The sequence below is a fragment of the Temnothorax longispinosus genome, chromosome 10, assembly GCF_030848805.1.
Source record: "Temnothorax longispinosus isolate EJ_2023e chromosome 10, Tlon_JGU_v1, whole genome shotgun sequence".
Taxonomy (NCBI): domain Eukaryota; kingdom Metazoa; phylum Arthropoda; class Insecta; order Hymenoptera; family Formicidae; genus Temnothorax; species Temnothorax longispinosus.
This window is the reverse complement of record NC_092367.1, coordinates 11,762,005-11,787,492: the sequence shown is the minus strand read 5'-3', so window position 1 is coordinate 11,787,492 and position 25,488 is coordinate 11,762,005. Positions and strand designations below refer to the sequence as shown.

Genomic DNA, 25,488 nt, shown 5'->3' with positions numbered 1-25,488 from the left:
CACTGCAGCTATGGGCCGATTTCACCGTCTCCAATTAACATAATCACTCTTCGGTTCTTTCTAATAAGGGGGACAGTTAGGAAGAGATGAAGAGTAAGTTTAATCGGAGGATGAAGTTAATCGGAGACTGTGAAATCGTCTCTATATTGAAGTAGATTTTATCAGAAGCAAAAAAACATATAAACTCTTTCTTGTATTATATGTTTAAAAAAATCATTCCACTACTTATTGTTTAATAGTATATATTCGTAAAATATATCAAAAATTATCTTTTTTGTTGTCCTTTGTTAGTAAAAATAAATATGCAATTCAAACAACATTTCTAAAAATTGGTTTATAACAAATATAAAATTAACACTAATTAAATATACACTAATAATATTAAACGACTATTACATTACAAATCTAGTCTTCAATATTTTATCAAATATTATTGAATATTTGATGATTAATATTGAATATTTGATAACATAAGTAGCGAAACTTGAAAATTTTATTTTATTTTGACATATAATGTAAAAAAATATTTATGTCTCATTTTTTTATTAGAATATAAATAAAAATTTAATTAAAATTTATAACCAATAATTATTTATTTCTATGTATATATTAGGCAGATAAATGTAAATACAAATATCTTATTGTATTAATATTTAAATATTAATATTTAATTAGTTGCTTAATTTAATTTATTGTTTAATAAATGTGCGAATGTACGTATGTTTCTGTCTTAAGGGGATCCTGGAGTGACAGCGACACTGACATTATCGGTCTAAGCAATATCTTTGAATTGGCTGAACACAATGGAAAATCCTTTTACACGATTAAAGTACGCACAAAGATGTAGAGGGCTGTACATTATTTTTTCTGATAAACTAAAAAAAAATTATTTTTATAAATATTGTCCTAACCTGACGACAATATTTGCTTTATACAAAAATTCTGCAGTTTTTTTATAGAAAATAGTAATACAGCCCTCTACAAAAAACTGTCAGGAATAATATCGTGCAATTAAAAGTAAGATTTGGAGCCTAAAAAAAAAGATATTACTTAGACCAGTGGAAGATGCAAGGTTACCCTGGTAACCATTCCTTTGCAATTCTGCTGTAAACTGCACGAAAAGTCGTGCACTAACTTTCGGACAGATCATGCGTTTTCTATTTCCAACTTTGACTATTTTTCTGTTGGCAGAAACTTGCTCTCGTCGTAGTGCAACAGAATTGTGGAAGATATGTGTATGCATTTACATATAGCAGAATAGTGCAAGAAATGCGGCAGATGCTTGCGCAAATCGCAGTGCAACATAATCGCGCCAGATTTGTAGCAGCGCCTACTGCTACCCATACAGCACAAAATATTTTTAAAATATTTTTTAAAAAGATTAAAATAATTTACAAAAATATTTTTTATATTTATAACACCGCAGTGGTGTTGGGTAAGCCTTGCGTTGTATTGCTGGCGAAGATTGTCGCGAATGTCATGATTTTGCTTCGCGCTTCGCCGGAGGCCTGCTTATATTAGATCCCAACTGAAATTTACTTGCGAGTTAGTTTTACCATTACGCGCCGCCTAGCGGCATCGTTGCAAACTAGCACATACAGCAGAATTCAACAAGAATTACGGCAGATGCTTGCGTAAAGAAGTAGAGCAGCAGAAATACAAATGATTTTGGCACAAATAAACAAAACAAGGCAAATGAGAGCTCGTTCACGACGATGGACGGGCGACAGTAATAAAATATTACAAATTGAATAAAATATATATAATAAAGTAAACGTTTTGGTCCTTGGTTTGGACCCTCCTCAGTACATATAGCTGGTCGAGTGAAATGCAGTGGTCACAAGTAGTCAAAAATGCAGTTATTCCGCTCTCCGATTATGAGAGTGTGGATCTCGTATCCTCAACGTGACTACTGTTACCTTAATTCCATAAAAAGAAATAAATTAAACAAATATATATAGTCATACCTTAAAAAGTGATCACAAGAGTTACCTGACAGTCAAATTGATAAGATATACGACACCATCTCTCCGCGTAATACAATAAGTATTACGCGGCATTTTTGACTACTTGTGACCACTGCATTTCACTCGACCAGCTATATGTACTGAGGAGGGTCCAAATCAAGGACCGAAACGTTTACTTTATTATATATATTTTATTCAATTTGTAATATTTTATTACTGTCGCCCGTCCATCGTCGCGAACGAGCTCTCATTTGCCTTGTTTTTTTTATTTATCGTTATTGAGAGCGTTATCTTTATTATTTTGGCAGAATATACCGTACATCTGATTTATCAATCAAACATTTTTCGAAATTCGTAACGCCAAAATGGACCGTATGGCCTACATCTCACAGCATGAAGCTATAACAGTTTCACAATCTCCACTTAACTTACCAGTAATTATTTCTATAAATATTTATAACATAAATTAAAAACAACTTTAATAATATTGATGATAATTATTTACACTTTATTTTAAAATATTTATTATAATCTTTTAGATACTTTCATTTTTCGGACATTATAATATTTACAAAATATTCAACGTATATATTTTCAAAATATTTAAATCTTTTTTATAAATATTTTATAAATATTTTATAAATATTTTGTGCTGTCTGGGAGTTTAGCGCGCTCGACTGTTCTTTTTCTGACGGGCAGATGCTGGCACGCTTTTTTCGCATTTCTGTCACTCGGATCTATACGGCAAAAACAACAATTTAAGCAACATACACTTGTGAAATTTTGCTGCAAATATGTTTCAAGCGTTTAGCACACTCGACTGCTCTTTTTCTCACGGGCAGATGCTTGCACGTTCTTTTCACGTTTCTGCCGGTTGGATCTGTACTCAAAAGATACTTCCATATTGTTTTCACATTTCTGCTACATGTTTACTTTTAACAAATAGTATAAAATTTCACAGTAGCTTCTTACAGCAGACTACTGCAATAGTACAGTAAGTACTCGTTCAATCACAGATATTATGCACTTTTGTCGCAATTTTGGACTGTTTTCTTGCGCACTTCTTCGGGACGCATCTGAACTACCAAACTTGTTACCAGGGTAGGTGCTCTGTATGTATGTGTAAGAATCGGTGAGCACTTCTTTATCGACGCTGATCGAGTTCGGCTACGGCTCCAGCATCACCGGAAATAAGTTGGCGCTGCAAGTCCATATTTTTTAATGAATTATAGCTCAAACGATTGCTCCCTAATTTCTCCCTCAGAATCAACAATTATTTTTTGAGATATTTAATAAAAACGAAAAATTTTTAATTTTTATTGAAAAACATATTTATAATAACTCTATGCAACTAAATCCGGCATAGAACGATTGCTCCTTCATTGCTCCTTATTGCTCCATCATAATTTTAACGATTTATTGCATTTTTATTGAAAAATTAACAAATTAATCATTTCACAAGTAACGCCGCCGCCGTCACTATCGGCCGCCTATTGTAACTATGGCTCGGCAGCCATTGACGGAAATATTCAAACGTAATATAATAGCTCTATTGTTCATAACTATATCTCAAAGAGTTTAGTCAACATTTCCTATTTATTTTCGGTAGAATAACTATTTCTCGCTTCGCTCTATTGGGATTTTCAATCGCTCCATTCGTATAATTAATTTTGTATGATATTTTAGCGAAGAAACTGTTTATTTTCTTGGAAAAATACATTTCTCACAGTCTTCTGCAAGTATATCCAACATAAAACGATTGTTCCTTAATTGCCCACCTGTCAGCATGAGCCCTTATTGACGTTAGGCTGAGTTTCCACTGTGCGCGTCACGCGTCGCGTCATCTGTCGTTAAAGCCCCTTGCACAATGCCAGGCAACAGGCAATAGGAACAGGGAATAGAAATCAGAAATCATGTATAAATGCAGAATAAACAGTGACACAGGCAATAGACACAGAGTTTCCGTCACGTTGGAAATTTTGTGCCTATTGCCTGTTGCCAACCAATCATAGCATTCGAACTTTTTAGGTTGTAATTAACAATTTTTTGGTTATTTCCTGTTCCTATTGCCTGTTGTCTGGCACTGTGCAAGGGGCTTAACCAATCTAAACATCCCATTACAAATAATGTAATAAAATAAGATGTTTTGATTGGTCGCGACGGATAACGCGATGCGTGACGCGCTCAGTAGTGGAAACTCAGCCTTAGTGCCCATCTACAATAGGTGTTTTAAGCCCTAAGCCTTAAGAAATTGTTCAATCACAATTAAATTTGAAGAGAATAAATTGACTGTGATTGGTAAATTTCTTAGGGCTTAGGGCTTAAAACACCTATTGTAGATAGGCATTTAAGCCTTGTGTCCACATTGCTAGAACTGCGTTCGAGTTTTGGTTTAAGCCAATCAACTTGCAGCTCTTACAGAAAAGCAGCGACGAATAGAGCGATTGAAAATCCCAATAGAGCGAAGCGAGAAATAGTTATTCTACCGAAAATCAATAGAAAATGTTGACTAAACTCTTTGAGATATAGTTATGAACAATAGAGCTATTATATTACGTTTGAATATTTCCGCCAATGGCTGCCGAGCCATAGTTACAATAGGCGGCCGATAGTGGCGGCGGCGGCGTTACTTGTGAAATAATTAATTTGTTAATTTTTCAATAAAAATGCAATAAATCATTAAAATTATGATGGAGCAATAAGGAGCAATGAAGGAGCAATCGTTCTATGCCGGATTTAGTTGCATAGAATTATTATAAATATGTTTTTCAATAAAAATTAGAAATTTTTTGTTTTTATTAAATATTTCAAAAAGTAATAATTTTAAAAAGGGAGCAATTGTTGATTCTGAGGGAGCAATTAGGGAGCAATCGTTTGAGCTATAGTTCATTAAAAAATATGAACTTGCAGCGCCAACTTATTTCCGGTTCCAGCATCTCCTTATCAGAAAATACATAATTTGCCTGTTTAGAGTCTGGTAATATCGATGATTTCGACGTCAATTAGACGTCGATTCGATAAGTCATTTCTCGCTGGAAAGATCGTATTTACGCAGTGACAGGCGAACTTCTTTGATGTCGATAATGTCAACCTTTCTAATTTTGTTTTCCCTATATCTGTCTTTGTCTAACGAAATGACATTTGTCCTTGTTCGATTGCTCGCCATCTCTCGCAAGATCCGGCAACTACTGTTGCTGCTCTTCTTGTCATTCTGCATCCGTATTTGCATTACTAAAATAATTTTTTGATGGATCTTTTTTTTACGCATTGAATCTTACTTCTACTTGCACGATATTATTCCTACATATTTTCCCAAGAGCAGACGATAAACATTATGTATGTATAAACTGCAGAATTTTTGTTTTAAACAAATATTGTCGTCAGGTGACAGCTGTATGTGCCCAAATAAGTAATATTTTTAATTTTTCGTGTTTTTAATTTAAAATCGCGTTTGTTACCCTAGATTTTTGTGCGGACTTTAATTCTGCAAAAGATTTTTGCAATTCTATAAAGCCAATTAAAAGATCCATCGAAAAACGATGTCGGTAAATCATACGGCTGCAGGATCCCCTTAAGACGGTGTTAAATATAAGAATTGATTATGAATACCGGCCATAGTTAAAGTTTTGTGACAGATGCATAGAGTCACCTTTGAAAAAATTATATACTAATTATAGAATTTGTGGTGAACATTAAAAAATAGAGGTTACAACCGCATGCAATTCCAATATAAATTCCATAAATCTTTCAACAAATGTGAAATCTTTATTAGAAGGTAAAATTTATGTTCTGTTTTATGTATTTAATTCTTTACTAAGCATATATAGGGCATTTTAAAAAGGTTGGACGGGCTATACATGGTCATGTTCTTTTTATCAAGACAAGCAGGATGTTCCTATGAAACATATTTCTAAAACGCTTTGTTAAAAGGTTAACGTCAAGTTAAGATTCAAAGAATAAATTTTTACATTTAAAAAATATTTACATTTTACACATTGTTCTAATATTTATGTATTTAAACAAATTTTTTAAATTAAAAAAAGAAACAAAACTTAAAGATGTTTAAAATGTCCATCACACACGTGAAGCAATGCAGTTCTGGACTCTTCGAATCATGAACTGCCTTATGCTTTCTAACACTCCTGGTATTGCGTATCGTTTGACATTCATTTTCTATTCGTTGTAAAAGTTGTTACTCGTTGTCAATCGGAATCGAGTAAACAATTGTTTTCAAATGACCTTCAAATGGTAGTCCCACAGTCATGGCCCGCGCCCGATTTAAATCCACTTGACTTTTATTTGTGAGACTATTTGAAAACAATTGCATTTCTTCACACGGTGGACATTTTGAACATCTTTGAGTTTTGTTCCTTTATTTAATTTTTGAAATTTTTAAAAATAAATATATTAGTATGTATAACGTACATGGAGAAAATTGCTATGGTTGTTACAACAACATTCTCTATGATTGAAAAAGAAATGTATGTGAATTTAAGTTATATTGATATTACATTGAATATAGCTGTTAAGATATGAACATCTATATGGTTCTTATAATCGTAGTTCTCAGGTTCTCACTAAGTAACATTCGGTTGCAATACCCTCATATGGCTCAACTGAAGAATTATTGCTATATCTCTAATGTGGTCTGCAGTATAAATAATATGGTTGAGAGATCTATAAAATATAGTTGCACGATACAGCACTGATTGTGAAAGTTCAGTTTAATCGCAGAAGGATTTTCATGTAAAATATATAGTGTGTTATATTGTGCATATTTATTGTGGATACAATTGTGTAATTTAATTATGAATAAAGCTTGCGAGCTTTATCTTCAAAGCATAGGATTTGAGAACTTTATTCCTATTTTCAAAGGTAAGATTTAAAATAAATCACGTTATAGTTTATATCTCAGTCAGCGAAATGCTCGCAGTAACTAACAATCAGATTCGTGCTCTTATCTTATAAGATGACTCGTTGTTAGAGAGATAAATGGCAAGATGAAGGCAGTGGGGATTAACCCTTCGTGTGTAACGTCTTTTTCGGCACCTGTAGTGTGTAACGTCGGGTCACTCGTGTCCGACGCCTAAAAAATACTTTAAAGTGTTCTAAAAAAATCTGAAAAAATTCATGTTACCTTATTAACTATCCTACTTTAAGGATCAATCGCTATATTGCCGATTTTTTCATTTGTTTAAACAATATATTTATATAAACAAATAAAAACGTGAAGAATGGACCATTTTCTTCAAAAAATCGTAACTTTGGCAAAAATTAATATATTAAAAAAAAGAAAAAAAGAAATTAAAGTTTAAGAATAGAACTTTAAAGAAAAAAATATTGGAAGTATGTATAAATTAATGGGATGCTTAAGTTTTGAGCATCAAAATCACGTTTTTTGAAAGTACGTAAATAGGTACAATTTACAGTAAAATACACATTTTATTCATTTTTAATCACGTTTCGTCATGAAAATGTAATCAATCACAATTATTTATTACAAAATTATAAAAAAGTACAAAAATATGAAAAAATTATATCGATGCTAAATTATTGTGCACAGTCAAAACATATTATTTATCGATAACTAAGATTAATCTATCAATTCCCAATGAAAAAACATGAATTTTTAGTAAAAAAAACATCCAAATTAAAATAAACATTTTACTCACCTGCTATTTTTAATCAACGTAATGTGTAACGTCGGGTCACTCGTGCACTTTCAAAATTTCGTTTGGCTCTCACAACGGCTGTTTACGCACTAGACCGTCGGCGCTTGGGGAGCTAGTAGCTTAGTAGTATACAATTTTTTTCAGTATAGTTTGGTCCCGCCCCCTCCCCCTCCCTTTGAGCTACAGGGGACAGTCACTTTCGCCAGGGCACGAGTGACCCGACGTTACACACGAAGGGTTAACTACAACAATCAGCTAAAAAGTGCGTTATTCTCAATTGAATTTCATCAATATCCAATACACTTTCAAATTCCTACAGATGTCTTATCAATGCCAAGAAGATAGTTCTACCGTAACACATATATGCACTTCATACAGGTAGACATTGTAAGTGCCATCAACTTAAGCTAGGATAACATATGTATATAACTATGGTTGCAGGAACCGTACCTATAAGAAATAATCATTATAGTTGTAACATCCGTATATATTATGGTTATAACATCCATATAGCAGCTACTCTCATATGGTTTTCATAACTCCTTTGTATTGATGAGCGAAAAATAACATTATTATTCTCTTGTAGCAACTCAAACTTTTTCTCCATATAAAAATTTATTCTTTAAATCTTAACTTGACATTTATCCTTTAACGAAGCGTTTTAGGAACATGTTTTATAGGAACATTTTTATTTGTCTTGATAAGAAAAACAAGACTACGTATAGCCCGCCTAACCTTTTTGAAACACTCTGTATATTTTATGGTCTCTAAATTTGAAATTAACGAACATTATATAATCTTAACGAATGTATTAATAAAAATTTTAATAATTATATGTTTTTATATGTATGTAAATTTTATTTATATTAATTTCTAATATGTTATATATAAAATACATGTAATTCATCTTTAAACTAATGCTTTTATTGTTTTTATTATTTTATTTATAATTTATATTTTATAGTATAATAAAGTGTAATTATAAATAAATCGCTAAAATATTCTTTTATTTCTAGTATATGTTTAGTTTTAAGATATTAATATTTTACACTTAATATTTTTAATTTTACAATATTTACATTTTGAAATATGTCGCTTTATCCAACCAAGAATATGGCAGTATATCATATGATTGGTAATCTCAAACATTAAAGGAGTCGACGCTTAGGGCCTTGGCACACAAAAAAACTTAAGCAGTAAAACTTAAGCAAATCAGCCAATCACAGTCAAGAACTTAAGGCATAACATAAGCGGTAGCAAATCCAAACTGTTGATTTTCTTACTGCTAACGTGTTACTGCTTAAGTTTTTCTATGTGCCAAAGCCTTTAAGGTAGTTAGTTCGTAAATCGCAAATCGTAAGAAAAATTTGAAAATTTTACTATATGTTAATAAATGTGGTATCTACATATCTGTACAAATAGGGCGGCGGTGTGGTCTAGTGGTAGAGCGCCAGACTCGTAATCTGAGGAACCAGGTTCGAGTCCACTAGAGCCATGAATCATGGAAAAGTTTTTTTCCGAAAAAACCGCGCCCTTCCGTGCAAGGTGCGGAGAAAACTGGGCTCCGTCTTTCGGAAGAGACGTTAAACCGTTGGTCCAAAGGAGGAAACAGTAAGGTAGTGGATGAATTGGAGGTTAGGGTTGGGTACGTCCCCTTTAAAAAACGCCCTTTAAGGCCCCTTGGGGTATATAAAGTAAAATTCTTTATCCTTTTACATATCTATACAAATTAAAAGTAATTGACCGTCCTGAACGCGAGATAATCGCTATCAAAAATAGCATTTTTTTTCTGTGTATTGCATGTACAAAGCATACGAAAATCTCGTATTTTGAATTTTAATAATTAAAACAAATCTTAAGAAAGTGATGAAAAACGGATATATATTTAGTAGGACACTTTAGGACTAGTAAAAAAAAAACTGAAATTATATATTGACCGTTTAGATTTAGAAATACAATAATAAATAGACCTCGATTTTCGCGATTGTTTGATGTAAAGAAGCGACTGGAGGAAAAAAAATGAAAGAATAGTCTTTTGTTTTTTGTGTGAGGGACAGAACTTATCCAAAAGTTTTCAGCCTGTAACGCAAATGATCAGAAATTTTTTAAGCAGTAAGATCAACAGTTGGGATTCACTACCGCTTGCGTTATGTCTTAAGTTTTTGACTGTGATTGACTTGCTTACTGCTTAAGTCTTACTGCTTAAGTTTTTCTATGTGCCCGGGCCTTTACTGTCGTAACTGGTTAAACTATTAACTATTTATGCTAAAAATACTTTTTTTATATATTTGTTTTTTAACTTTATTATTTTTAATTTTACACTATAGTTATACCGTTTTCTACTGAGAAAGTGGGAAAACTAGTGTAACACTGGTGCACACTGGTGCAATTTTATTGTGCCACTGTAAAAATTAGTTCACATATTTTTAGTGTTTAATATTCTAGTGATAAAAATGTGTCAAATTTGACAAAGTTTAAATGTATATTAATATAAATTATTTATATATTTAAATTTTTTATGTTGTGTTTATTATTGAATATAACGATGAATATTTAATTGTACAAAAACATACGTGTCTCAAAATTTATTATATTTTATCTCGAAGAGTTATTTTAATCTGATAAGTAAGTTTCGGAGAAAATTAAAAAAATATATTTTTTTGAATATTCAACTTTGATTTAAAGAGTTTATTTCAAAATTTTTATAGTCAGTCACTAAAAATTGTTACCTAAAATACTGTTTTATTTTTGTTAAATATAAAAAAATATCTATGAGAAAAGTTGTACTATTTAGAAGATGTATATAATAAAAATTATATTTATTATGTATTTTTTGTGAGATATTAATAACATTATCAATTCTTTTCGTATTATGATTTATAGATGTAGCACCAAAAGGAACAATAAACTATACATATATAATAACATTATCAATATTATTTTAAGTTAATTTATACGATTTTTTTATTTTATTGGATATCCTTAATTAGCATAATTAGGATATTCTGCATATGAGTGTTAAGATAAAATTATAAAAAATTAATATAATTTATGAGATGTTTTATATTTTATTTTCATATATGTATTTTGATATAAAAAATATACATATATGAAGAAACTTGAAATAATATATAAAATATTTATTTGTTGTATACATAATATAATATATGTATTGTATATACTTGCATGCACAGAATAATGAGATAAATCAATTAGTGTAAAGGAAACACAGCTACATTAGAAAAAATATTATACGTTACAAGTTTTGGTAATTATACAGTAATAGGGACCACCCTCCGATGACCTTGACCTTGACATATGTTGTCAAGGTCACCCTCCTGAGTGACCTTCGGAAGGTTTTAGCCGTCGCTCGTTTTTTATTAAAAAGTTATTAACAAAAAAAAGTTTGGCGACCTCACCGATTTTAATGACCTTGATATATGTTGTCAAGGTCATGACCCCGAGTGACCTTCAGAAGGTTTTAGCCATCGCTCGCTATTCGTTAAAAAGTTATTAACAAAAAAAGTTTGGAAAATATAGTATATATAAGTGCATATATAGGTTAGTTGACGCGCTTTAAACACTTAAATACTTTTAAAGCGCGTCAACTAACCTATGTGGCATCTCGCATATTAACTTTCCACGCATGAAAAGTTCACGCATACATTTTCCACGCGAACCGAGTTTCACGCACACCCCCCCCCTGCTTTCGGGGGAGGTGCGGTAGCCCCGAAATAGTTCACGCATACACTTTTCACGCGAACCGAGGTGCCGAGGTGCCGAGGGCCGGCCCGAAAGCAGGGGGGGGTGTGCGTGAACCTCGGTTCGCGTGAAAAGTGTATGCGTGAACTATTTCGGGGCTACCGCACCTCAACCGAAAGCAGGGGGGGGGTGTGCGTGAACCTCGGTTCGCGTGGAAAGTGTATGCGTGAACTATTTCGGGGCTACCGCACCTCCCCCGAAAGCAGGGGGGGGGTGCGTGAACCTCGGTTTGCGTGAAAAGTGTATGCGTGAACTATTTCGACATATATATTAGTTATTTATGCCTTCCAATACTCAAAATAGCTGCTATATTTTCGAAACTTTTTTTGTTAATAACTTTTTAACGAATAACGAGCGACGGCTAAAACCTTCCGAAGGTCACTCAGGAGGGTGACCTTGACAACATATGTCAAGGTCAAGGTCATCGGAGGGTGGTCCCTATTACTGTATAATTACCCAAGTTTTATACATGTAAAAGTTATGATATCGTTGGCATTTATATTACCTAACATATCTATGTCACCTAGATTGCGCGATTAAATTTATATGTTAGAGTTCCTATAATAAGAATTAGGACACCGTTATAGCTTTGTCTCACTCCCACTAACTTCTTGGCTAAAGCATATGGCGACCATGATAGCTTTGTCTCACTCCCACTAACTTGGCTGAAACATATGGCGGGACGGCGCGGGACCAATCAAAAATCGTCACCACATTGGCTTAACTCTTATTATAGGAACTCTATTATATGTATGTGATACTGCAACTTCTACGGTTCATAATTTAGGCAATTTTTAACGAAAAGCGTATAGTTATACTATTTTAAAAATATTTAAAAAATAAATATAGAAATTTCCACTTTTTATTGCATATTTTTATAGCTGATGCTACGAAACTGATGTTAAAATATTTTCAAAATAGTATAACTATACCCTTTATATATATTACAGTTAAAACCCGAAATTCGTCAAAATCCGAATTTACTGGTAAATTCTAGTTTTAACTAAGCCCTTTCGATAATTCGCGTTCTAACTGAAAGAATTTAGTTAAAACTAGAATTGACCGAATGCTTTAGTACATTCGCGTTTTAAGGGTCGACAGGAGTAACACTACCGACCTCTGTCGGGTTGCTTAACTGCGAGTCCGTATTTTATTTATTATAAATTTTTTAAGAGCCAAAATGGAAAATCCGGCTATGTACCGGGTTGCGGCTGATCTTACTGATTAAAACGAGCATAAGTTTAATGAGATTTGTTAATTAATTTGGCTAAAATTTGGGAGAAATCTTTTCTAAGCAGCTTTTCAGCAGGCAGCAGGCTTGCAAAGCTGCTGGGAAAACGGTTTTTCCCAAATTTTAGCCAAATTAATTAACGAATCTCATTAAACTTATGCTCGTTTTAATCAGTAAGATCAGCCGCAACCCGGTACATAGCCGGAATATCCATTTTGGCTCTTAAAAAATTTATAATAAATAAAATACGGACTCGCAGCTAAGCAACGCGACAGAGGTCGGTAGTGTTACTCCTGTCAACCCTTAACTGAAATAATTCAGTTAAAACTAGAATTAACTGACCGCTTTAGTAAATTCGCGTTTTAACTAAAATAATTTAATTAAAACTAGAATTGACTGATTGCTCTTAGTGAATTCGCGTTCTAACGTGTCGCCGGCGCGCTTGTCAATTGTCTAATACGTGCAGTCGTGCAAGTCAGTACCTACAGTTGTGGACAGTGCTGATCGTTCACAACGCGATGTGTGCATTTGAGAAACGTCCACGACGCGTTCTGCATAACTTGCATGTACTTTAAGTTATAAAGCGAGGTCCACGCTGCTTACCGGCGGAGGTGGGTGCGGGAGAGGGGGCCGAAGGCCCCCCTTGCACCCCCCCCCCCGTGTGTGTGTGTGTGTGTGTGTGTGTGTGTGTGTGTGACGCCCTTTAAAAGTATTTAAGTGTTTAAAGCGCGTCAACTAACCTAGGTAGGTTAGTTACGCGTTTTAAACAGTTAAATACTTTTAAAGCGCGTCACTAACTTACATGGGTTAGTCGACGCGCTTTAAACACTTAAATACTTTTAAAGCGCGTCACTCACACACACACACACACACACACACACACACACACACACACACACACACGCACGCACGCGCGCGCGCACACACACACACACACACACACACACACACACACACACACACACATACACACACGCGCGCGCGCGCGGGGAGGTGCAAGGGGGCCTTTGGCCCCCCCTCCCGCACCCACCTCCGCCGATAGGCAGCGTGGACCTCGCTTTATAACTTAAAGTAAGTACATGCAAGTTATCCAGAATGCGTCATGGACGTTTCTCAAATGCACACATCGCGTTGTGGATGTTTTTTTCGCTCACTGAGCGATTTCGGTGTTTGGGCGTAACACATGTATGTATAGCATTGCCAACTAAGGGATTTCGCGTTTTGACTGGTAAAAGAAACACGTTAGACCGCGAATTTACTAAAGCAGTCCGTTAATTCTAGTTTTAACTAAATTTTTTCAGTTAGAACGCGAATATACTAAAGCACTCGGTCAATTCTAGTTTTGACTAAATTATTTCAGGTAGAACGCGAATTGCCAAGCTGGCTTAGTTAAAACTAGAATTTACCAGTAAATTCGGGTTTTGACGGATTTCGGGTTTTAACTGTAACATATATACAGTATGTTTATTGGTCCGCACGATTTTTTAGACGCTTTCGATAGTTAAAAAAGAAGGTGAACATTGAAAGGTGAACATTCATCTATTTCATTGCAAGCTACATCTCGCAATAAAAAAAATTTTTTTTAATTTTTTCACAAAAAATTAATATTACTGAATTTTTTAAATAGCACTATGCTATTTTTTCATAATATTGTAGGGGATTTTAAGACAAAATTAACGCACTATCAGAATTTCACTTCTATTGATATTTATTAACATCAAATTTGCAGCATTATCAAGAGACACGGCAGTGTCTCGCGCCAAGTACACGCGGAGCGAGACCGACCGTGACTCTTTTACGCGACGCGACGGGTTGCGAGTACTCGAGATGTTGAGATCTCGATAACGAATGAACGGATAAAGTAGGCTTGATCGATAGCTTGGGGTCCAATTAGGGGGGGGGGGGGTTTCTCTTATAATATTCCGCTACGTGCCCTACGGGCGGAGATATTGCGACGCAAAGTCCAAATGTGAAAATTTTTTATTAAGATACGTCGTCGTCTACGTCGACGCTCTCATTCAATTCAATATTATTATGATTATTAGAGAAATGTCACTTTCACTTTTTCGACGCTGGCGGCGCAGGTACCGCCAGTTTCGATATCGCGCGCGTATTTCGAAATTAGGTCGATAGACATCGGTCAGGAGGAAGATTTCTATTTAGGTAAATTAGGTATATATATATATATATAAATATATTGAGTCAATTGCTTCATGTTTATCTGGAGAGATTTCGTATCCTTAAATCGTATTATCACCGCTGCCGGAAAAGAAGGTTCTCTACGCTTGGCAGAAAGTGCCGCTAGGGAATTTTTAAGTCGATTCTTATGAATCAAGCTTGAATTCGATGTCTAGGTATCCCAGGTTGCCGATGACGAGGTCCAGATAGTGCGCTTCATAGTTTCCGGTGTCCAGGTGTAATAATACGTTGACTTCGATGTCTACGTGTCCCAGGTTGCCGATGACGAGGTCCACATAGTGCGCTCCGTAGTTTTCGGTGTCTACGTGTATTAATACCTTGAATTCGATGTCCACGTGTCCCAGGTTGCCGATGACGGGATCCAGATAGTGCGCTTCATAGTTTTCGGTGTCCAGGTGTAATCGTACGTTGAATTCTATGTCTAGGTGTCCCAGGTTGCCGATGACGATGTCTAGATAGTGAGCTCCGTAGTTTTCGGTGTCTACGTGTATTAATACCTTGAATTCGATGTCTAGGTGTCCCAGGTTGCCGATGACGAGGTCCACATAGTGCGCTCCGTAGTTTTCGGTGTCTACGTGTATTAATATCTTGAAATTGATGTCTAGGTGTCCCAGGTTGCTGATGACGAGGTCCAGATAGCGCGCTCCGTAGTTTTCGGTGTCTAGGTGTAATAATACCTCGAATTCGATGTTTACGTGTCCCAGGTTGCCGATGACGAGGTCCACATAGTGCGCTTTGTAGTTTTTGGTGTCTAGGTGTGTAACGGCCTGACTTTATCGAACGCGGACGGGTTTACAGGATCGGGAGTTCGATGACAGGCCCAGAAACAGTAATCAATTTGCCATATGAACGTGCACTTTATTTGAATATTCAAAACTATACTATAAACTATGATATAAAAGTACTCGGGATTCGGTATTACACATAAACTGGACGCGGAAATTCACCGTGGTCGGTAGTGCCGGTGCACGCGACGCGGTAGACGAAATCTCGGGACTCGAGTCTTCGCTTCGAGATGCGGTACGCAGAGGAGCGCGGTATTCTACAAGACGATGCGGGACGCGGTATATTACATACGGAACGCGGCTACGGGTAGACGCTAATGGAACGCGGTATATTACATAGTGAACCGAATTAATACATATGTTTACTACATATAAGAAAGCTATACGCTGATAACGGAACGCGGTATATTACATACGGATCGCGGTATATTACATACGGGGCGCGGTATATTACATAGTGAACCGAATTAATACATATATTGAATACATATAAGAAAGATGTACGCTGATAACAGAACGCGGTATATTACATCGGAGGATGGCGGAATCCCGGGATCACGGTTGTGAGAACTCTCGCGGCGAGGCCGAGCACGCTCGACCCCACGGTACCGTGGTCGTCGGGGCAAGTATCAGGGAGTTCGGGAACACTCTGAGAACCCTCAGTCGAGAACCAGAACTCTGGACCTTGTTGTGCGTATTGCCCTAGGATTCGGAAAGGTAGCTTCGTCAGGAATAGCGGAGAGCCGTGGTGAAGACGAAGTGTCCTCTTCGTCGAGCGCGCCGGCTTTTTATACCGCGCGTCGCGGTGAGCGTGGCAGGAGGGAGGCCGATCGTCAGGCGACGGTGCGGTGGTGGGAGCGGCGCGATCCCGCGTGTTCGCTTCGGCGGGGATCGGCTCGCTTCGGCGCTCGTCGGCGTCGTGCGGGAAGGCACCGGTGCGGCGGATTTCCCGCGCACACGGTGCGTTTCGAGAGTTAAAAAAAAATGTGGGCGCACCGCGCCCTGTCCTCGCCCGACGGAGATCGGTCGGGCGGCCCCCGGCGGGTGGTAGCCGGGGACGATGCCTTGTTGCAAGGGCGCATCGTTACAGGTGTATTAATAACTTTAAATCTGAATGTAGGACACATAGATATCGAATTCGAGGTATTAATACACGTAGACACCGAAAACTACGGAGCGCACTATGTGGACCTCGTCATCGGCAACCTGGGACACCTACACATCGAATTCAAGCTTGATTCATAAGAATCGACTTAAAAATTCCCTAGCGGCAAAATTAAAATTATGTCATGACATATAATAAAAATTCGCTGAATTAAAATTATGTCTAGACATAATAAAAATTGGACGAATTAAAATTATGTCTAGACATAATAAAAATTGGATAAATTAAAATTATGTCTTGACATAATAAAAATTGGATGAATTAAAATTATGTCTGACATGAAAATAATTTCTCATTTTTATTATGTGTATACACATAATTTTAATTCATACAATTTTTATTATGTGTACACATAATTTGTTTTTGAATGAACGTAAAACGTATTTGTTATAATATCTATTATTGAAAATTGATGTGCGCGACAAAAGTTCTTGTATATCATTAATTATGTTATTATTTATTATATATATTTCTATCCATATATTTTCAGTATTATTGTTACATTATAAAAATTATTGGCATTTAGGATACGAATCTTTTTCCGTTAGTTTGTAAGTTTCATGATTAAAAAGATCATGTCGTATTATTTTAACATATACCTAAGATTTATAGAATCATTATTAATTTTATTATATATCTCAATTGCGCGAATCTCAAATATGTTTTGTAAAAATTATGCATAATATTCCTATGCAAGGATACTTGTTTAATTATTTCTTCCTATTGCATTTAAGTATAGAAAAATATACAATTTCTATGTGTTTGCACTTTATATTTAATGAGCAGGCAATTAAATATATATGATTCAATTTGCGTCTATGTCTCTTTATTGACTGACATAGTTATATACTTTTAAATCTTTTTCTTTTCTAAAATTCAATCAATTGAATAGCAAAAATTACGTTATCATATTATATATTTTTGGTACGTAGTGTGCAAATGTATTTTGAAATGAAGATTATATATTTTTTACTGAATTATTTACACACACGTGCGGTTTCAGAGAATCATTTTTCGCCAACTCAAATATGTTCCTACTTAACTGTCAAAATATGAAAGATAATTTTATCTAGTTGTGACATTCGCTCAAATTCTCGAAATAATTTTCAAGGATGTGAGTACGAATATATATATATATATATGTTTGTGTGTGTGTGTATATATATATATATATATATATATATATATATATATATATCGTACTATTTAATATTTATAATTAATAGAAAATTATAAACGATGCGTTATGTATGAGAAATTTAACAGATAATTGCTTTATCAAATATAATTAATTTGCGATTAGTTGAAGGGAATAAAAGAATAAACATCAAGTAAATTTCAAACACGTGTTACAGGTGTCCATCTGTAATTATCAAAAATATCGATACCTGAAGATATCGGTACATATACAGTTGCGAACAACATTCAGTAAGACACGCGAATAAAAATAAATAAAGAATTTTACAGTTAACGACTTATTAACATTAATCATGCTATATTGCGATTATGTTTTATGTTAAAATTGAAAAATATATACAAGGTGTACAACTAAAAGGGTTACAGATTATTATTTTTAAAAAACTAAGCAAAATATTAAATTGTTGTTTTCTTTAGAAATAATAGTTTTTAACACTTAGCTTCATACCTTGTATATACTGTTTATAAGATTATAAGATATATTGTTTATAAGATTAAGATGCGTAACACTACAAAAAGGCGTGATATCCGTACAAAATTACCTTTAAAAAAAAAAGGTAAAAAAAGGCGCCAAGTACACGCATAGTAGTGTATATGTTGTTACCTCGAAAAAAAAAAAGAAAGTGGTAGTATTATACCTCGAAAAAACCTAAGTAACAAGTGTAGACGTAATCTTTATATCTCGAAAAATCTCGAAAAAATCTAAGCAGTAGTATCTTTATTTCCGAAAAATTATAACCCAAGTGATACATATCACAAAATTATGTTACCTTATCAAAAAGAAGAGTCGCGCTTCAAGTGATCTATTACAATTACAAAAAAGAAATGATATCTCTTTAAATTACAGCGCCAATTACAGAGAGAACATATATATTGCTTTAAAAAATAATTGTTGCACTACTTTGAAAAATCTTTACATTGTGTCAATTAGAAAAGAATGTATGATAACAATTTTATAAGGTTAAAAAATTTTATTTAAATTTAACAAAGGAATACAAGATATTTAAATACAAAGTTTACATGTGTATTTTTTAGTGGTCACAAAGAATTACAGAGGTAACAGTACAAAATGAAAATATTTTATTAAAATATTTAATCCAACGAGGGAATACAATTTGTATTTAAATACAAAGTATATATATGTATTTTTCAATAGAATAAAAGATTTAATCACAAAGAATTACAGAGGTAATAGTATAAAATAAAAATATTTTATTAAAATACATAAATTTTTCTTGTAAAAAAACTTGGCGCTGCTAGACCTCGAAATTTCAAATAAATAAGGACAACAATAAATAAAAATAATTCAGAGAAGAATGCGATGGGAGTAATATTAAATGATTATCAGCGTGGATGTGCGAGTGAGTGATATGGGTGTGCGTGACGACGCAGACGGCGGATAATGCGGCTTATAATTAAGTATAGGATAAGTTTATTTATTTATTTAAAATTTCGAGGTCTAGCAGCGCCAAGTTTTTTTACAAGAAAAATTTATGTATTTTAATAAAATATTTTTATTTTGTACTGTTACCTCTGTAATTCTTTGTGATTAAATCTTTTATTTTATTGAAAAATACATGTATAAACTTTGTATTTAACCCGTTGAGGTCACATGGGGTCCAGTGGACCCCAGGCTTTTTTTTATTCTTTTTTTAAAAGTATACTATTTTGAGAGAAAACGCACAAAGTTTTTTTGCTCTATCTAAAAAAATTTTGATGAATATTTTTGTGAAAGTCAAATTTTTCGAAAAAAATTTTTTTTTTTCGCGTTTTTTCAACATAAAAAAATTTAAAGAATTATTGGATTATAAAGAAAAAGTCATAAACTAAATTCCAGTTCAAGGTTTGAGTCGATACATCAAAAAGAACGCCAATGGCAACTGTTGTGGGGTCAATATTCATCAAAATTTTTTGAGATAGAGCAAAAAAACTTCCTGCGTTTTACTCTCAAAATAGTATACTTTTAAGAAAAAAAAAGATTGGGGTCCTTTGGACCCCATGTGACCTCTACGTTATTTTTAGGAGGTGTGACCTCAACGGGTTAAATACAAATTGTATTTCCTCGTTGGATTAAATATTTTAATAAAATATTTTTATTTTGTACTGTTACCTCCGTAATTCTTTGTGACCACTAAAAAATACACATGTAAACTTTGTATTTAAATATCTTGTATTTCCTTGTTAAATTTAAATAAAATTTTTTAATCTTGTAAAATTGTTATCATACATTCTTTTCTAATTGACACAATGTAAAGATTTTTCAAAGTAGTGCAACAATTATTTTTTGAGGCAATATATATGTTCTCTCTGTAATTGTCGCTGTAATTTAAAGAGATATCATTTCTTTTTTGTAATTGTAATAGATCACTTGAAGCGTGACTCTTCTTTTTGATAAGGTAACATAATTTTGTGATGTGTATCACTTGGGTTATAATTTTTCGGAAATAAAGATACTACTGCTTAGATTTTTTCGAGATTTTTCGAGATATAAAGATTACGTCTACCACTTGTTACTTAGGTTTTTCGAGGTATAATACTACCACTTTCTTTTTTTTCTAGGTAACAACATATACACTACTATGCGTGTACTTGGCGCCTTTTTTTACCTTTTTTTTAAAAAGGTAATTTTGTACGGATTTTGTATACCGCAGTACTTTATACTTATAAGCTCTGACTAGAAGTGTAAACATAAACACTGCAAGTTGTCTGGGAACAATTTTTGTATTGTAAACACATCAGTATTCTCCGAGTCTTCTTTCGAAGTAGATATTAATTGTTGTTTTAATAGCAGCAATGAATCATTATTTTAATTCAAAATAATGCTGCAAATTTTATATTAAATACCAATAGAAATGACATTTCTGATACTGCGTTGAATTTGTCTTAAAAGATTCCTACAATATTATGAAAAAAGATAGCATGGTGCCATTAAAAAAATTCAAGGTAATATTTTTTATGAAAAAAATTATTTAATTTTTTAAATATTTTAACATCAGCTATAAGAATATTTTTAAACAAACGTAACAGGTCGAATATCTTGATAACTAAATAAAATATTGAGGTCCGGTTTTTTTAGATTGTATTGTTTCGAGGCGGACAAATTTTGATAATAAAAAAATTGATCTTGGGTGGAGGCGTCAAGATCAAATAAAGGTCAACTTTATTTTTTTTAAATGGCAACATAATTTTTTAAACACCTACGTTTGTAGTTTTTCTCATTACGAATTCAATATGAGCTATGACCCAAGGTCACCAAAGGTCAAAAGACCAAATGCGAGCTTACGATATTATTGCCTTCAACTGCTTACAATACGGCTAACTGGGTGTATATATATATATATATATATATATATATATATATATATATATATATATACAGGGTGTCCGAAAAATCGCCTACTCCACTTCGGGAGGTGATTCGGGACCCAAAAACAAGCAAAAAAGTTCATACAAACATAGGTCCGGAAATGAGCCGTTTCCGACTTATAGCCACTTTTATATATATATATATATATATATATATATATATATATATATATATATAGTTAGCCGTATATATATATGTAGCGCGTACGCGCGCGCGTTTTTACTGTCACCGCCAGTATTAGCTTTAATTGCCCAAGATACCAAAAAAATAAACAAAAAAAAATAAACAAAAATAAAAAAAGGTAAAATATAAAATAATATACTATTATAAAACATAAATAATAATAAATATAAACTATTACATTAGAAAATTGATTACATTACTAATTACTTTTGATATACTGACATATGACCTAATGAGACGGATTAGACCTCACAAGACAGAAGAGATACAAATTCAGCAACCTCCACGCGGTGTATCTTACAATTAAGTAAAGTTAATGTTGGCGGTAACAATAAAAATGCTCATATGCGAGCTCCACATTACATACACACGCGCGCAACCCATCTTTTAAACTCAAAGATAATAAAATAAAAGTAAAAAAAATTTTTCTTTTGTACACAAATGCCATTTGATTATTACAAATACTTGCTGCTGAACGAAGCTTTCTTGTCATAAAACTGTATTTTCACAAATTTCCCTGCATTTTGGGCAATTTTAAGTTTCATATTCGAGTTCAGCAGACCCAAAAACATAAAAATAGACAGATTTTATACGGTTCCCTTACAGGCAAATTTTGGCCCTAAAGGGGCATTGTTCTTTGCTTCTCACTCTACTTTCCAAAATTGCCCTCTATTTTCCAAAACTTCAACATCCTTCCTGGTGACATCAGCGCAATCGCCTGATTTAAATATCATTGAATCATCGTAAGCAGTTTTGAAAAACAGTAAAAAGCAGATTTCCTTTTCCAATACCTATCTCTTAAGCAATTGGAAGATGTTCTAGAAGAATCGTATAACATTGCACTCTAGTAATTATTCAAGCATTGTATAATTATATTCCAACAACGATAAAAACTGTAGACAACTTTGGTGAGCCAATCTCTTATTAATAAAACAAGTAGTGTGTATGTGCGCGCGCGTGCGTATGCACACACGTGTTTAAAGTAATTTGAAATAAATATAATATAAATATACAAAACAAATATATAAATAATTACAAAAGTTTTCATTTTTTTGTATATTTGTACTGTAGCATTATCATTTAAATAATATCTTTATAATGTACATTGTGATACATAAACGTATACAATTTCTATTTTTTTTTAATCTAGATTTAAGGAGGCTCTTATCTCGATCATAAAACGACAGATCTTTATGAAATTAAATTATGTTGTAAAGTGAACCACAACGAACCGATGCCCAAAACTTTAGCATAGGTTGACGATAAAAATTTTAAAAATATCAGTATTGAAATTCGCATTTTTAACACAGGGCATATGGTAAACACTAAAATTTTTACCGGAATTGATGTATTTTCTTGGCAAGTTTGCGAGCCAGGTAAACAAAAAACTAAGGAATTGTAGTTAAAATAATAATCTTTCTAATGATAAGAAGAAAACTTGGTGTTGACGATGAGTTATAAAAGATATTGTAGTTTTAATATGACGTACGACAGGTTAGGCGAATGATCTTCCGAGTGTCAAAATCGCGCGAAGTTTCTAACCTCACTTGCACATGTCTTTTCTCTGCGCTGTATGGTAGCGGCATAATTATTCTCTCGCGCATTGACAACCTTTATTTTCCCTCTCAGCATTCTCACGTTATATCTTTCTTTTGGCTCCATCTCTTCATCGCATCAATCGCTACAACGCTACACGGCTACACCTCACTTAGCTGCAGACTGCTACAGACGACAACACGCGCATGTTATTATTCTGCTCTTTAGCACTGACGTAGTCAACTGACTTATTGTATAAATTTTAATATTTACACTAATAGAACATATAACTTACTCTTACACTATGTAAAAATCATCATTTATTTTTTTATTTAATCCGATAATTTTATAACCAATTATTAATGATAATTTTTCGGTTGCTACATTGATTAGAGCAGCCGGGTAAGAGCCTCCTTAAGGAAATTTGTGGAAATAAACACTTCAATTCTGGAAATTTAAATTACTTTGTATGGAGATATTTATATATTCGGTTTTTTTTAACTTACTTGGAACTTTTCTATTAGAACTTTTGTGTACATATAACTTATATATTTGTTTTTATGCAATGTGCTCTGCAGGAGAAGGATAAACCGAACAGCACGACAATGAATGGTTCACCAGGCAGCACTGGAATGGGCGAACAAATGGGCGTCAAAATCGAACCAGCGGAAGCCGAATCGTTGTCCGTGTCCGGAAGTAGCGGCATTCTTACCCCTATCAATCCTTACACTTGTGTTAAGCCCATTAGTCCTGAACAAGAAGAATTAATAAATAGGCTCGTGTCTTTTCAATGCGAATTTGAACAACCGAGCGAAGAGGATCTAAAAAGGATTACGGTATATATGTTATGTTTTGTACTTAATTTTACTTATATTACAAATTTTTATTCTGAATTATAATTATTTTACATCTACAATTTTCAACTTTTTAATGTAATATAGAGGAATAAAGTATGCTTAAAAATCTGGTTTTTTTTTGTGAAAATATTATTAAAACTGAAATTATTACAATTCGAAAAAACAGGAAACAGATCATTGTTTTTACGATTTGGAGATTATCCATATATTATTTTTTAGTAAATTTTAATATTTTTTATATAACTGCCTCTTGTCTTTCAGAATCAACCAATGGAAGGCGAGTCTCCGAGTGATTATAGTTTCAGACACATCACCGAAATCACGATTCTGACTGTTCAGTTGATCGTCGAGTTTTCGAAGAGATTACCCGGCTTTAACGAGCTGTTACGTGAAGATCAAATCACTCTGTTAAAGGCGTGCTCCAGTGAAGTGATGATGCTACGGATGGCAAGAAAGTACGACGTGCAAAGCGATAGCATCATTTTTGCTAACAATCAATCATACACGCGTGACAGTTATAGCGTCGCTGGAATGGGAGATACCATCGAAGACCTTTTACGATTCTGCCGGCAAATGTACGCTATGAGGGTCAATAATGCTGAATATGCTTTGCTCACAGCTATTGTCATCTTTTCTGGTATGTATTAAAAAACACACAGTAGCGTTTTGCGTCAAATAATATCGGGAATCAAAAAATGCTGTTCTTAATTTAGATAGCTCTTCTATAAATTGTTTTATATTGTAATAGTTGACACAGATTTCAACTTGCATTACAAGATACATATTAACTTCGATCAATGTACATCAGTTGATGGTACGATGGTTCATTGCATAAATTTCTTCAAGAGTTTTATTTTTAGTGTAAAATACCGCATGAATTTTTTTGGTTATTTGATAAGCATCAATACAATCTCACCATACAAAAGTGTGTCTCCACAAAAGAATTTTGGATGATTTTGTAATCAGTCATACGATAACTAGAATTTATTTACATTTTTAAGTCAAAGGTTCTAAATGTATTGTTGAGTGACACTCGTGTAACGATCGTATAAAATATCAGTGATATAAATTTCATTTTTAATAGTCTTCATAGTTTAATTAAAATATCATGCCTTAGAGAAGAAAGATCCGTTTTTACACGTAACATATTACATTTACAACAGCAATTTTTAGGAAACCCTTTATAAAAATTTTTTATTAGCTCAAAAATCCGTTTCGCAAATCTGCTGCCTGTTAGTTTTCTTATATATTACAATAAAAGATTTTCTATTCGTACACACTTTCGATACGCACCTACGAGTAAAATAATGTATAACATTTATCATTGTCATTGCGAAAAAATATACTTATCGTGATATTTTGTTCGTGATTGTTCGTGATATTAGATAAGTAATAAAAATATTGCAGATATTAAAGAGGTTCGCCTATTAGTTGAAAGTCAACCTAGAGTCTTAAGTTTTTATATGATTTACATAAACACTTTACACATCAAATAATCCCAAAAGTTGAGCAATATTGACCGTATAGTTTTTTTTGTAATATTATTCAGAAGTTGACCACTTTGAGC

General features: G+C 33.5%; 1 protein-coding gene and 1 long non-coding RNA gene across 8 annotated transcripts in view; one reads left to right on the top strand and one right to left on the bottom strand.

Moving 5' to 3' along the window:
• LOC139820711 (uncharacterized) overlaps positions 1 to 25,488 on the bottom strand; it is a 122,422-nt gene that overhangs the window by 30,647 nt on the left and 66,287 nt on the right. The gene's annotated exons all lie outside the window — the stretch shown is intronic.
• Ecr (ecdysone receptor) overlaps positions 1 to 25,488 on the top strand; it is a 185,360-nt gene that overhangs the window by 146,603 nt on the left and 13,269 nt on the right. For all 6 annotated transcript variants that reach the window (XM_071791165.1, XM_071791166.1, XM_071791167.1 and 3 more), the window contains 2 exons: positions 23,643 to 23,900; positions 24,183 to 24,558. In XM_071791165.1, the coding sequence (XP_071647266.1) occupies positions 23,643 to 23,900; positions 24,183 to 24,558 (634 nt within the window). The remainder of the gene's footprint in view (positions 1 to 23,642; positions 23,901 to 24,182; positions 24,559 to 25,488) is intronic.